General features: G+C 32.7%; 1 protein-coding gene and 1 pseudogene across 1 annotated transcript; one reads left to right on the forward strand and one right to left on the reverse strand.

Moving 5' to 3' along the window:
- Positions 1–1,007: 1,007 nt before the first annotated feature.
- On the reverse strand, positions 1,008–3,646 carry LOC21385673 (myosin-7). Its single transcript, XM_010104377.2, has one exon. The coding sequence runs from the start codon at positions 3,522–3,524 to the stop codon at positions 1,416–1,418; it is 2,109 nt and encodes a 702-aa protein (XP_010102679.1). The 5' UTR covers positions 3,525–3,646; the 3' UTR covers positions 1,008–1,415.
- A 2,930-nt stretch (positions 3,647–6,576) lies between these two features.
- On the forward strand, positions 6,577–16,122 carry LOC21385675 (annotated as a pseudogene).
- Positions 16,123–16,508: the final 386 nt, after the last annotated feature.

The following is a 16,508-nucleotide window of genomic DNA, read 5'->3' on the forward strand; positions in this document are numbered from 1 at the left end:
AGAAAACAAAAAAAAAAAATTAATTTTTTATTTTTACTTCTTACAAACTCTGTCCATACTAACTATTTCATATTTTTAATCAAAATAACTAATGATTTAGTTAGAATTCAACTTTTTTCTACTTCAACTATTAGTTAAATAATTAGCTATTTTAGATAATTCACTTCACACTAGCTAAATATAGCTAGCATTAGAACATCTCTAAAGAAACTCTGTAAATTTTAACTAAATTCTAATTAAAATAGCAAAAAAACTACTTTAGCTGACAACTTTTTAATGAGTGACTCGAACCATACTTTTTATTTTAACTAAACATAAATTATTTTAATGTTTACTGAACTTAAAATATGAATATCTTTATTTAATTTTAAAAAGAAACTTTGTATTTATTGTGTTTACAAGAATAAAATAATATAAAAAAATAAAATGGCTATCAACTCCATGCTAATTATATTTAGCTAGTGTGAAACATTCTCTTAAATAACTAACCATTTAGCTAATGGTTGGAGTGGAGAAAAGTTAAATTTTAGCTAAATCATTAGCTGTTTTAACTGAAAACATGAAATAACTAGCATTATTAGAGTTGCTCTTATTTAACTAGCATAGAGAGGCTAACCATTTTATTTTTTGTATTATTTTATTCTCGCAACCATAATAAATGTAAAGATTTTTTCTTAAGTTCAATAAAATTATTTATATTTTAAATTCAATAAATATTAAAATAATCCATATTTAACTAGTTAATCACCCAAAAATTACTAATTAAAATAACTTTATAGCCATTTTAGTTAAAATTTAACTAAAATTTAGGAATTTCCTTTGGAGATCCTCTAAGTAACCTATCACGCTGTATATATTATCTTTTAAAAAGATACCGCCGTAGCAATAGCTTGTTCTGTTATTATTTTCAGTTTAATGCTCCAAACACTGTATAGATCTTGCAATTAGCTTGTGATGCATTAATAACCATAATCCGATAAATGACGATATCAACAAAATAAGACTGTATTTCCTGTACGTTTCAATCATAGTTTTGAACACATCAAAAGCATATAAAGAACATACGGCCAACTCCAAGAGCAACAATGCAATCAAAATAAAAAATAGAGTAAAAAAGTAAAGGAAAGAGAACAAGCTAGCTTCATCAAGAATTCTGAAATCTGCATATTTCAGAATTCAAAAACTACACCGAACAGATAGTTTTTAGGCTTATATAACAAAAAAAAAAAAAAGGCCCGTCAGTACATCCTTTGGAGATTATAATCCGGTAACAAAGACATTATTTTCGAAATTAACTAGCTCTTAAAAGGACCAAACAGCATCATTGTGTCATCAAGCAGACCTTGATTACTTGCACCAAAAGCAACTAAAATTGAGTCATAGTACCAAAAATTGATTAGTGAACCAAGCCCCACTCAACGTGCCTTGGCAACATATGCAACAGAAGCTGCGGCGAAAATGGTTATTGCTGATGAGACCAAGGCCCAAAAGCTTTTCTTCTTGTGTGCCTCTGCCTCGGCGCGCTTCAACGACTCCACTTGTTTCTTCATGTCTTCCACCGCCTTCTCCTTGTTCCTGAAAGCATTTTGGATAGCTTCCAACTCCGAAACGTACGGCTGAACCTCTTCTTCTAGCTTCTCTTCATTGTTGACCAATTCTCTCTTGCCATGTTCCGATTGAGAAGACGAAATCATTGATGCGGTTGTCTTCAACATTGCTAGCGCCTTCTCGTAGTTGCCCCCTGCTGATTCCACTTTGGCTTTCCATTCCTCCATTCTGCTCTTCGCCTCAAGAAGGCTCTTCTGCGCCGAATCTCTTTCCTTCACCAATGATCCCAACCGGCCCTCAGCTGTTTTAGCATTGTCAAGCAGGCTCTTGCGCTCGTCCTTCAAACCGCGCAACTCCACTGTGAATTCTTGAACCCTTTTCTCCTTTTCAGAGATAACCAACTTCAAGTGTACCGCATTCTTCCTTTCCTCGTTAAAAGCCTTTTGAGCCTCATTCCTCTCAAGAGTGACCCGGTCAAAAGTATCCTTGTAGTGACCTACTTCAGAGAGCAGTTGCTTGTTGTTTTCCTCATAATCTCTGCACGAGTTTCGCAATGCGAACAGAGCGTCCCTTAGGTCGCCTACTTCGTTATGCAACGCAACAATTTCACTCTCTTGATTAGCTTTCCCCTCCTCAATCTCGCTCTTCTTTCGAATTAGCTCTTCGATCCTTAGCTCCTTATCATTTGCTTCCATAGTAGTCATCTTCAAAGCCAACTCTACTACATATAACTGCGAATGCAACTTCTCAATACTCTTTTCCTTCTCTTCCTTCAATGACTTAACCTCCCTCTCCATCTCCTTCATTCCCTCACTAATAAAACTCTCCGTCACCGAAATCTTCGCTCGCATCACTTCCACCTCTCGCAGTAAATCCAAGACAATCTCATTCTTTTGCCCCACTTCCTTTTCCAACACACCAATTTGTACTTCAAGCTCTCCTTTAATCCGCTCAGCTTCACTCTTCTCACTCGAAATCTTTTCTCTCTCGCTCTGTAACTTCTCCACCAGTCTATTCGACTCCGCCAACTTCCTCTCAGCCCCCTTCCTTCCATCACCAACAGCCTTCTCCAACCCCAAAATCTTCCCTCGCAACACTCCGACCTCGCCTCTCAAACCCGACACAATCCCATTCTTCTCCCCCACTTCCTTCTCCAACGCACCAATTTGTTGCGCCAATCCACTTCTAATTCTCTCAGCCTCATTCTTCTCGCTCGAAATCTTCACATTCTCGCTCTTCAACTTCTCAACCAATCTCTCCGACTCCACCAAATTCCTCTCAGCCAAAACCTTCTCCTTCTTCAGCCCCTCAACAGCTCCTTTTCTCTCCTCCTTCTCCTTCAAAATTCCTTCACATTGCGCTCTCAGTTTCTCAACTTCCTCCTTCACCAACCTCTCTCTTTTCTCCGTTTCCCTCACTTTCTCCCTCAACCCATTTGCCTCCGAAACCAGACCATCAAAATCCCTCCTCAGAACATCCCTCTCCTCACAAACCCTAACCAACTTTTCCCTCTCATTTTCAATACAACCCAAGAGCTCCCTCACTTCCCTCTTCAGAGACCCAATCTCAAATTCTCTCTCTCTTATCTGGGCCTCCACGTAAACACCAAACACGCCCTTCTCCAGCTCCAACCCAACACTCTCCTCACTCGCCCGAGTCAACTCAGCCGACAGAACCTTCTTCTCAAGACCGGCCCGAGTCAACTCGGCGTCGAGAGACTCCTTGGCTTTGACCAAGGAATCAATCTGTTGCCTGCCCTCGAACGTCTCCTTGAGAAGGCGGGCGTTGAGGGACTTGAGGCTCTGGAGCTTCTCCGAAGAGTCGTCCATGGCGACGGCTATGGCGGCGGCGGCGGAATCGGTGGTGACTCTGTTCTGTGGGTTTTGAGGAGCTTCTTCTTGCGGTTTGGGTTGTTGTTGTTGTTGTTGGTGGTGGTGGTGGTCTTTGGATTGGTGGGTCACTTTCTTTTTGGCCATTTTCTGAGTCTGTGTGGACTGTGGCGATGGAAAATTTTGGGGATATTCAAGATTTGAGGATTAGGGTTTTGCTAGAATCTTTATGTTGTGGTTGTGGAAATGAGAGAGGCAAATAAGCAAAGAGATGGGGACTTTTAGAGAGAGACATCTGTTTTTGGGGGGATGGGCCGCTATTCTTGAGGATTCAAATTTTGGGGCCCAGAGTTTGGTGCTTTTCTGAAATTTGGAGAAAGTTTGTGGATCCTACTATAAACTTGGCAATTTATCCGGCTGTCAGATTGAATTAAGTGTTGATCTATCGACTATAATAATTGTGAAGTGCTTTTAGAACTCATTATAAAATAATTTTATTTATTATATAAAAATAAAAATAAAAATATTTTTAATTTTAAATATAAATAATTTTTAAAAATGTGTTTGATAATTTTATTAAGAGATTATTTTTAGTATCAAAAAATTTATTAATATCTCTATTTTTTTCTCTAGTCGAGAGAAGAGAAAATGAAAATAAAAAATGAACATTTCTCTTTTATTTTACACTAAATTAAAAAATTATTTTTATTTTTATTTTTTTATCTTTATTATACTAAACGTTTTTTTAAACGTAAAAAATAAAAAGTGGATCAATTTCAAACACGATAAACACCATGTAGACATCTGTCATGTGTCTGTCATTTCTTTGTGTCCTTTTTCATATTCGTTGTCGTTTTCAACGTTCTATGACGTTGTTGGCATTTTGTATATTTATTATCTTGTCATTAAGACACGGTCGTTTCGTGAAGTTATTCTGAAAAAAAATTTTGGGATTCAGGATGCCAAATTGGGAAATTTGATGGGCCAAATTTAGGGTTATGGCCAGTGTAATCAGTCAGGTTATGGCCAGAGACTTGTCAGTGGCCAGTGTAATCTGTCAAGTTATGGATCATAACCTGCTAGGTTATGGCCGGCTGGAGACCAGTCGATGGGGATCTCCGGCCGGTGACGGGAGACTGCCAGCATATCTTATAATTTACCAATGGACCATCATTGTGGATAACTTTAGAATTTTAAAAATGTTTAATTTAACTATTTTCATTATTTTAATTGTAAAAAGATAGAAATCAATGAGCTAATCTTTAGGGATTAAAAATATAGTGGGGTACCTATTTGAGGGGTTAGAAATTCAGTATATGCTATCGTTTTCATACGTAATTGTAATTAATTTATGGGTTATAATTTGATTTTTAGTCCTTAAAAATACTCGTAAAGGTGTAAGTTTGGGCCGTCTGGTCTTGGCCTAGCTATCCAAATAGAAATTGCAGGCCGACTCGGCCCGAATCTAAACCTAAAAAGTTTAGGGCCGGCCTAGCTCAGCTCGGAATTTTTATAAGGTATTTAAAAAAAACTTTAAAAAATATGATGTTTGGGCTAAGCTAGCCCAACCTTAAAGGAGATAAAGTTGGCTCAGCCTAATCCTAAGACCAAAAAATTTAGGGTAAAGTTGGGCCGAGTTTGAGCAAATAATAATGGGTCTCAAACCGGTCTGTTTAACCTGATTCAAACTTGCAGTTATGAATACTCCTCATCTTATGTTTTTCCCTAAATTTTTAAGTGTCATATCCCTGATATCTAAGCTTTGTAAATGTCACACTAACGGCCCCTCTTTAAAAAATGGACAGAATGCTTTATAACTTTGTTTGTGTTAATCAACTGCATGCATGCCATTCTATTCATGGTTTATTCTTCTTAAAAATTACGTGTGACATATATATTAATATGTTAAAAGTACGGCTAGACAAAATTAAAATGTTGATTAATGTAAATATTTCCACATCATTCGAGATATCGATCCAGAAAGAAATTTTAAGGTGCAATTTTTGGGTTAAATTTTACTTGCTTTTTTTTTATCCCTCCTTAAATTCATGTGTTTCAAACAGAAAAAATCTGCCATTTGCAAGAGTCAATTAGACATGTAATTATTTATTCATAGTCTTCTCTCCCCTATATGTAAACAACGTAGACCATCATGGATAATATCTCTCTTAATCATAGATGGTTTCTCTTGTTGTGGTCTTTTTGCGTATAATATCCAAGGTATTGTGTTTTCTTTTTTCCCAGAACCAATCACTATAAATATTATATATATATATATATTTGTATTGTGTTAATGGTTACTCTAATATTTATCCATCAATAAATATTATTATTTTAACCGCAATACATTAATTTGAAGGTTTAATAAATTAATTATAGTTAACTAAAAAAAATAATGACAAATAATGAAAGCCACGTCATTATATTTCTATGGGCCTATTTGTTTTATATACTCAAAATCAAATCATCGATCTGCTATAATATTTTTCTCTCATAAAAAATTTAAATTTCAAACTTCATAATCAAAAATCATAATTTGAGTATACCTTCTAATAAACAGACCTTATATTTAGAAGTGAGTAATCATTAAAAACTCGTCTATATATTTATATATAGATATATATTCTCAACTTCACGCGTTGCATTATAATATCCAATGTTTGTTTCATCCAAGGACCAATCTTCATTTCTATAAATCGTTATCATTATATAATCTGCCATTTTATAAGACATCAAGTGTGGGCTGGCAGCTTTGAAAAATACATAAACGTAGCTTGAAGTATTTCAGTGAGAAGAAAAAGAGCAAATATTACAGTTGAAGTAAGGTAAAATTTTCAGTTCGAGTCCGTTCTGATAATATTGCATTTCCTATATTAAATTGGTGTTATATGTCTCGTTACGCTCTCATGTCGTATATAGTATCATTATTCTTATTATGTTTTTGGAAGAAAATGTCACACTTCTTCTTGACCTTACTTGGCGAGGTTTTTTATTTATTTTATTTATTTTTTTATTTTCACTAGTTATTGAATCGATTTACTTCTTTGCACGATATGTATAAAAATCTAACATCTTCTTTGAATATATATTTTTCCATTTATCCACAAGTACCGTTCATTATATTTTTAACCATAAATTAGCAGTATTTTTCATTAAGAGTCAAACCTGATCATCTGTTTGTTATTTTGTTAACCTGATCATGAGTTTCTGCAAAACAAGACCCGAATTTGATCTTCAGGTTCTTAATTTTGTTATATCACTTTAATTTATTTACAAAAAACAATACAAAAAAAAAATTCTAATATTTGTAAAGTAACTGTTACAATTAATTAAGAGCAGCACTAATCTATAACCAGATACGTATATAATATATTTAATGTAGGCAATTACAATTAACACAAATGGATGGAGTGATGGTGGGCATGCTGTTAATCATGCGTACGACATTCTGTTCATGATGGGCCGTGATGACATTCCGGTTGGTGTTGGTGGTGAAGGTGGCATTTTGCCTAATTCTACCATCCTTCCAAATTTTGGTGGATTTCTTCCCATTATTGACCAGGTCTTTCTCTCTACTGGAAAAGAAAAAAAAAACTTGATAATGCATTTTCTATATTGTTTAGTCTTTACAATTTATTTATTTATTTATTCTGTTGAAATAAAATTTGGAAGGCGACATATGTGTATTTAAACATGCATACAAGCATATACACGTATTTCACCTTTTGATATGTGATTTTTTTTATTGAATTTCTGTTTTTTCAATCAAATAGTTGTGTGTGCAACGAATTTATGCGTAGATATAAAATCAGAAACGTGTCGCTGTTGTAAACACTTTTGGCCTTGTTTGGTTTGAAAACTTGTTATAAATTGATGTGAGATGTTCAATATCTTGTAGAATGTGTTCAAATAACTTCACTTTCGATGGCGGCTTCCGTATTATTTATTGTTTATTTTTTTTTTTCTTTTAGAAAGGAACTTCCATATTTGTTGTTAGTAATTACTAGAAATCCTCATTTATATGCATTAAAAAAGAATAATTCTAGATACACTAATTTAAATTTAGATTTTTATGTATCATTTAATGTGATATGTAAGTTATTATTTTTTTATTAATGAGTATTTAAAACATTACAATGTTAATTAATAAAAGTGATTGTATCTATTAATAAAAAGATAATAACTCACGTATCATATTAATAAATACATAAAAATTGAGGTTCCGTTTATTTTACCGATTCAATTTTAAAATTTGAGTTTTGTTACAGTAAAAAGTACTCAGAAACAGTCACATTTAACTTTTTTACTATAATAAAAAAATATTTATATAAAATTATATTTCAATTCAAATTAAAAACTCAAATCAATCGAGATTTGAGTTTATATAGGGACATTACTCTTAAAAAAAATCTGGCCAATTTGTTGTCGTTTCTTGACATGGGACGCAACGGTCGTTTAGATAGCGACACAAACTTTGGCTTGCGCAGAGCTCTACTTCCACAGGTAACCAATATGAGTATATAGGCTCCGTTTGGTAGAGATTTTAAAAAGTCAAAATCATTTTTTTTTAACTGAAGCTAAAAAATGTGTTTGGTAAACACGTAAAAATGGCACTGAGCCACAGGGTGTCGAAGCTTCTGCAAGTGGAAATGATTCAGGTGGGCCTGATGCAAGTGGAAATGATCCAGATTCCCTTTGGTGATCAAATACATATTTGACCCTTTGTCCTGTACCTAACACTCCCCAATAGAAATTAGTCAACTCTCACATTTACATGTTTACGTGTTTTGTTTGATTCTTCTGATTCATACATACAGAATCGAAGGAACTAATAAGAAGGCAGAGTCCTATAAAATATTATAGTGCTCTCATTGTTATGGTCTCTGTAGATGGAGCGGAATGACATAATCTTTTAAAAAAAGGCGTTGGAGTCAATTGATATTTTTAAGAAGGTAAAGTTTTATGCATTGTTATGGGCTGTTTTAGGGTTTCCGTTTACTTTAATCATTTTGAATTGAAAAGATGTAATAGAGAATTGATTTGAAATACTGATTATGTGTTTATCTTACTTTTTTTGTATGTTAGTCAGTTTTTCACACCTGACCATTTTTGTTTTTTTTTGGTTTGAGGATACCTTTGTCATTTGCCCTTGTTATTGAATTTTATCAATAAAGTTTTTATTATAAAAAAAATAAGCACGTAAAAAAATAGTAAAATGTGCCATAAAACAATACTTCATATATTTATTTCTTTTTGCTTAAACAATCCAATGCAAATAAATAAATAAATGGCATAACTTCACTCTAGCATGCTTCATTAATAATCCTATTATACCAATGGTATTTTGATTAGGAAATGATAATCCTAATCGAAGCTAGGCAGCTCCACCTAGCCCAATTTGAGGGCCTCACCCATCAATGTGTGAATTTACTCATTTATGTAAGTGTGTGTGTATGGATATGAATATGTTTGAAATGTTCTTTATTTGTGGTCCTATAATTAATTAATTATCATTTAGCTTAGCCCGTTTTTTGGTATGCAACTGTCCTGCCAAGGTTTGCAAGAGAGAGAGAACAAAACAATTCCACAACTCGAATATTGCATCTGTCCCTGAGTAATTGTCACTAATGTTTCTTTTAGTTGTAATTATATTGTGAATGAAGAAATGAAAAAAAGAGAATTAATTATCATAAATTTCTTGTTAAAATCATATCCAGATGTTTTTTTTTTTTTTAAGTTAAACAAGTATTTCTAAATACCAAAAACAATTATATATATATATATATTTAAGTTTCATATCATGTCTATTTTGGTCATTTACATACCTACAACAATTCAACCTCAAAATTTACCAAATGCTATTACACTGATTTTGGAACCAGCACAGCTATTATAATTACAGTTTACCAAACACTCAGCTACTTCTTGTAACAGCTGCTTCTTCCTTCAGCACAACTAAAAGCAATTTTTCTAAAATCCACAGCACTACCAAACTAAGCCATAATCTCTCTCTATCTCTCTATCTCTCTATACATACATATACATGCATATATACACGCATATATACACATATATACATACATACATGATTCATCGTCGTTAATTTCCCAATTATCATTCTATTGTGTTTTTGGATGGGATATTTCTATACATTTGCATTGCGCTATTATAACATATAAATCAATGGTGTTGTTTTTGTAGTGAATGTATATCTACTTGTATTATCATTGTTTTAGTCAAACAGAAATAAACTAGATGATATTATTAGGAGTAGCGAGTTTGTTTCACTCTTTTATTACTAATTTTTAACGAATCACATATTTAGTAGTTGAGAAGTTAATGATAACAATCAGCAAAATTGAAAATGAAGCGTAAAACTGTCGTTTAGTCAAACAAGAATTTCCCTGAAGTGTAAATAGTGAACTCGCTAGTGCATGGGTTTTATTTTATTCATCACAAACAAACAGTCCTTTTACCAGTGTTACACTTTTTCAAAAATCATTATTATATAGAACAAAAAATCAGTTACACTTCTTAGATCATCTTTATAAATGCCAATATCAATGCTATATTGGTATAAAAAAGTATGTTTTATTTTGTACCTAATGCAATTTGAAATATGTTATTTCAAATGTTATATTAGCTTCAAAATTTGAAAAAGTAAATTTTCAATTCTTGAATGATTAGGAAATGACAATACTATATAAAATTAAATAAAAAAGTAACACATCAAGTAAAAAGAATCAAATTAACATGAAATACAGCATATATTAAAATTAATATCAAAGACAGCACTGCATAGTTAGAGAGTGGTTGTCATACGTAAACGTCAAATTTTAACATTGACTCATTGATTGGCTCTGCATTAATAGAGATGCTGTTAGTTTTACATATTAGACTAATATAAGATCAACCGTTTATGAAATATTGAAAACAAATCACACACACCCATATATATAAGTGTGTGTATATATATATACATATATATATATACATACCACTTCGGCAACCCACGGTCAACAAGTGATGATAGATAGATGCAATCTCAGCAGGTCCTACTACTGTGTTCCTCACGGGGGCCCACACAAATTTAGCTGTATTTCTAATGACCAATCCTCACTTTAAGAAGAATGTGGAGCATATTTATGCCGTGGGTGGCGCTATTGGCCCAAACATGTATTGTTGGCAATTTGTATCCTCAAGATAGTAATCCATATGCAGAATTCAATATCTTTCATGACCCTTTTGCTGCTCATACGGTACAATGCCTTGTTCTTCTGTCACCTAAGCAGAAATTAACTTTAATGTTATGTCACTAGTAATTTTATTTTTAATCAACATAGGTTTCGCATTCTGGTATTCCGCTCACACTCGTTCCGCTAGACGCGAAGAGAACGATTCCCGTCGATAAGAATTTCTTCTCGGCGTTTGAGAAGAAACAGGACACACATGAGGCTGAGTATTGCTTCCGGTCCTTGAAAATGGCTCGTAATACATGGCTCGGCAATGATTTTTATAGGGTAACTAACTTCAGAAAGTGGGAATGTACTTTAATTTTATGACACGTATCTAGTATTAAAGTAGAACATACATGAGTAAGATGAGAGTGATTTTTGCAGCAATATGCCATGTGGGATTCTTTCATGGTCGGCGTAGCATTCTCCCAAATGCGCAATTTGCACGATCAAATACATCACAGTAGTTAAATCCGGCAAGCCTTATCGAGTCTTGGATGGCTCAAATCCTCTAATTCATAGTCTCTCTGTCCCAAAGTCTGGTGTAGAGAAGACTGGGGTACATAGTGGTCACGTTCAACTGGGAATGCAAGACCCCTTTTGTTGGGAATATATATGGACAAAATTCCAATTCTCCATCAGGATCTAATTTATATAGAAAAATAAAATAGATATCAAGAATTTTATCTCGTGGAAAACCTTTTGATTTGAAAAGGAAGAACCACGGTAATAATTTTCACAATAACAATAATAGATATACAACAATCTCTCAAATTTTAACAATAACTTGAGAAATATTCTCAATAAAATTCTCTCACATTCACATTCACCGGTATTAAATCCTCACTATTTCTCTCACATTCACCCGATGTGATAATCTACACAATCTCTTTACAAAGAAAACACTTTTATAGGCACATAAAAACTCTCTCTCAGCAGCCTTTCATTTTCTTTCTTTTGCTGTTGGGACGCTTGAAATGAACTGAGGAGGAAAGGGGTATTTATACTGAACCCCCTCATCTTCTCCGCGTGAGCCAGCTGCGAAAAACAGCTGGCTTTCCTCATTTGTTTTATTAGGCACTGTTTTCGGTGCTAAATTTTTCCTTCATAAAAAAAGTGGGCTCCATTGGTTTGAAAAACCCCATCACGTTTTGCCTTGAGAAGGGAAAGAAGAAAAAATGTCAGGTATCGTATAATATTGTTCACTAAGAGTATGTTCGGTAGAAAAGAAAAGTAGAAAGAAAAAAAAAGGTGGAGGGATTTTGAGAGAAAAAATAAAAATGTAGGTTGTTTGATAGGAGAGAAAAGAGAAAAGAAGAAAAAATTGAGTGAAAAATAATATATGTGACCCCATAATTTTTTTTTTTTTTACAAGTGGACAGAAAATAGGATAGAAAATGAGGACAACTCATTAAAGTGAGCAAAGTTATTAAACTATCATTTTCTCCATCAACATCAAAGCAAAAAATTTAAGGGTATAAAAGTAATTTACGAGTAAGATTTTTTTTTTCTTTTCAATTTAACTTCCAATACCAAACAAGTGAAAGTAAACTTATTTTCTTTCCATCTTCTTATACCAAACAACATAAAAGAAAATCAATTTCCTTTCTATCATTGCTATTTTTTATCACTTTCATATTTTCTTTCTATCATATTTTCTTTCCTTCTTGCCAAAGATAAAAAATTTTGGAGGAAAAGGGTAGAGTTACTACAAAAATGACATTAAATAAGCTATCGAAAATCTTATTTTAGAAAGTATTAATAATTAGTCTGATTTAAAAGGGCACGTAGATCGGAAAATGTTGATAAATATATGGAACTTTGCCTTAATTATTATATTATGATGACAGGATAGTTACACAAAGAAGGCAACAGGTGAGAACGCAATGCAAGTTCTCGTTGCGACAGAAGCTAAACCAGCTCACTTGGCAAAGAGTTCTACAAGAGTTTCTTGGATGTGAGTACTTGTTATTTTATACACAGAATATGAAAACTTATGTTTGATTAAGTACTTTTATCTTAATTAGCGTGAAGAGTGGTCATTAATCGTTACTTATAAATAACTCAACTTAATTAAAGATGTTTTTAATTCTACCATCAAATGGAGGTTCTTAATCGACCAGCACAAAGTGGGAGGTTTAACATTAGAACACAGTTTCCTTACTATGAAGAAACACTTTACAAGCCGGATCTTGCACGGCGTGTAAAAGGGAAAGCAGTGGTGTTTGACATGGATATGAGCGCCGGGGACTTCCTAGCTCTTATCTATCTCCTGAAGTTACCCGTGGAACAGATCGACCTCAAAATAACTAGATTTGTTGTCATTTTTACTGAAAGCTGTCGTTTCTGCATGTTATTTAAGAGATGTTGTAATTTAACAGAGAGTTGAGATCTTGAGAGTTATACACAAACTAGATGGGAGCTTGGATATGTTATTGTTTCGATCGTCTTGTCGGCAGTGTAGAAAGCTAGTCGTTTTTATAAATTTCTCGTCTGTCATTTGTTATTGGTTTTTATATAAAAAAAAAAGCGAAAAAAATCGTTCTATAAATTGTCGTTGTTTAATTTATTGACATTTTCGTTTTTCTATGAATGTTTTGATTTTTGAACTTAATTAATCTAGTGTTTGTCCTTGTTTCAATAAAACGCTGTTCAAATATTTGTTATCAAATAAATCTCTTTCTTCTAAAATCTTTTGCTGTTTTTTTCCAAAACAAATTGTTGGCGGAACTATTTTCATTTAGGACGTGTCTTTTTTTTTATTTTATTTTTATTTTTATGATCTTATATTCTTTTATAGAGTATTGTCGTTTTCTTGTCATTTTCATTTTATAACAGTGTCGTTTTCTATATTTACTGTCGTCATTAACGATACACGGTTTTCTATATTTTCATTTAGGACATCCTATTCCTTTGTTGTTATTGATGTTACACGGTTTTGTTTTGTTTTTTTGTTTTGTCGTTTTTGTGTTATTGTTATTATTATTATTTTTGCTTTGTTTCGGATTTTTGACCTTTATTTGTTATGTCGTTTTTCTAAAACTTTATCGTTTTTTATGACTCGTTATTGTATTCTATGGATAACTATTGCATTTTGTACTTAGTGCCGTTCATGGCAGTTGTTGTTCCTACTTTGTCAATTAGGAGACACTGGTCTCTTTCAGGATGTTATCGTTTTCCATCACTTAATGGCGTGTTTTGTCCTCTATCTTGACGGTTTTATAAAACATTTTCAGGATACCCACTTTGTTCAAATAAACTCTCTTTATCGATTTAATACCATTTATTAGAAAATTTACCGTATTTTTTACTTCCATTTTCGTTGCCGTTTAAGATATATTATCGTTTCCATCTTCTTTTATGTTTAGGGGCGTTTGGTATGCAGTAATCTTAAGGATGAGAATGAGAATCTGTAATATTATCATGTTTGGTATAAGAATTATAATATTTAGATTCCCAAGAAAGTGATTACCATGAGATTCACTTTTCCTCATTTTAAGGTAATTTAAATACCACCCAACATGATGTTATTCAAATTCGTAGAAATCTCAAAATCATGGGAATCTTATAATAATAATAATAATAATAATATTATATTAATAATAATAATAATAATATTATTATTATTATTATTTTTTTATTCATAATAATATGGATTTTCTTCCATGCGAACAACCAAACACAGTAATGTAATATTTTTGGGAATTTAAAAAAGATTATTATATGGAACCAAACACAGTAATGTATTATTTATAGGAATCATATTACCCTCCATCACTTTCTTAAGAATATAATTTTTACTGATTTTCGCATACCAAACACCCCCTTGGTGTTACCTGCTGATATATGAGTGGGGGTGAAACTTTTGAAGATTGTTTTTGACAGGGAATTCTGATAAGCGCAGACGGATGGGCAAGTGCTGCGACAGTGGACGTCCTATACGACGTACTGCATATGATGGGGCGTGATGAAATCCCAGTTGGCCTTGGTGAAGTCTTTGCCATGGGCCAAACCCACTCGGCTTTCTCTGCCATTGGAGACTGCACCTTTCGCAAATCCATTCGTCATCTCTATGGACTTGCTCGTGGCTTACCTCGTAGTCCCAGAAGGTATTACCACTACTGCCAAAAAAAAAAAAGAAAAAAAAAACCCTAGAATTGATCACTACGTAGGTACTACTACTACTTAAAAAAAAAAAAAATACCAGCCTAGAATTGAGCATTTGGACAAAAAAAAAAATGCTTAGGAGCACTATCAGTACTAAGTACCATCACTAATAAAATGTGAGTCCCACTTATAAGTCTCACACTGCAGGATCTACCTCTATTAGTCGATAGTGCTTAGCACTACCGGTGCCTTATAACAATTTAGTAAACTCAATTATAGTCTTTTTTTGCTTAATATTTGGGCATAGTCCAATTTCTACAAGACACTAATCTGTGATTATATAAATGATTTGTTTGTGTAACGTTTATTTTAAATTAATGGTGTCCAAGTTCTAATTTACTAATTTATTTTTCCAGATATGTAGCAGGAAACTCATTTGGAGCTCCTCCAGATACTCCTCACCCTGAACTTAGACAACCAACTGCGTTAGATGTTTGGAAGTCCAATGTTGAATCATTAAATCCCGGTACTATATTAACCAACGGTTCATAGACCAATTAAGCTCAAACTATTCTTTCTTAGAAGAATAGTTCTTTGATCCAGGTTAATTAATTATCTTCTTTATCTTCATGTAGTGGTTAAAATTTAGCTCAAAAGAAAAATGGTGTTTCGCTGACTAGTTAATATCAAAGTACTAGTGAATAACACTCCTGATGCTGTTTTTGTCCGGCGTCTGCTTCTTAGTTTATGGCAACTTCAACAGAAAAATAAGAGTTATCTCCATGTGGTATGTTCACTCAGTAAATTCTCCATCTAAAGCAGCAACCTTTTTGTTTGTTTTTTGTTTTAATTTTAATTTCTTTGTTTTTTGTTTTTTAAAATTTTAAATTCTTCCTTGATTCAAGACTAAGGCCTAGTTTGAGATTTTTGTGCTTTTGAATATAGATAGAAGCACTACTTGTAGAAAAAGTAAGAGCAGAAGCAAAAATCTAAAAGCTGCTGCGGATAATTGATTATACTGAAGAACTAATATTGATTTGACTGATCCATGAAACAAACAAAATACATAAAGAAAACAAAATAAACAAACGAATCGACCTCTATGACATATACAAAGTTTAGAGGGAAAAAAAAAAGAAGAAAAAGAAAAGCTTATTACAAAGTAAACTTGTATGAAAGGGATTAAAAATTCTCCACGTCATTTTTAAACTATATCTTAGCTTTAAATCACGTGTATACCATATAAAAGAATAAATTAAGAGTACAGCTCAAAATAAGGAGAAACTTTGTGGCATCTTTAAATAATTACTTTTTTATGGCAGGATTTAACAATCAACTATGGAGTATGGACCGATTTCTTTAGTTTTTATGGCGAAAGTTTGGCTTTAAGAAGCAACTACTAGTAGTAATAGCGGCACAAAAGGATTTCAAGAAGACTGAATTGCAATCCCAATTTTAATGCTACATGATATTGTAGTTGAAGAGATCTGTTTCATTTAAAACTAAATTAAATAAATAATAGATTTTAAAAATATTTGAAGTAAATAACAGTTTACGTAGTAATTGAATCCTTTATGCAGACTTGCGTGATAAAATTTTTTTAAAAAATCTTTATATATTTACATGGAAAAATATTCTTTTTATAAGTCGTAAAAAGAAAATTTACGTGAAAAAAATATTTTTACTAGCCTAAATGATTCATTTACTTTATAAACATATTTTAAATAGTATTAAAATATGCTATTTACTTAACTTGGTTTTAAAAATCTGTTATTTACTACACTCTCAC

This window comes from Morus notabilis, unplaced genomic scaffold, assembly GCF_000414095.1.
Source record: "Morus notabilis unplaced genomic scaffold, ASM41409v2 Scaffold3053, whole genome shotgun sequence".
In the NCBI taxonomy this organism is placed as follows: domain Eukaryota; kingdom Viridiplantae; phylum Streptophyta; class Magnoliopsida; order Rosales; family Moraceae; genus Morus; species Morus notabilis.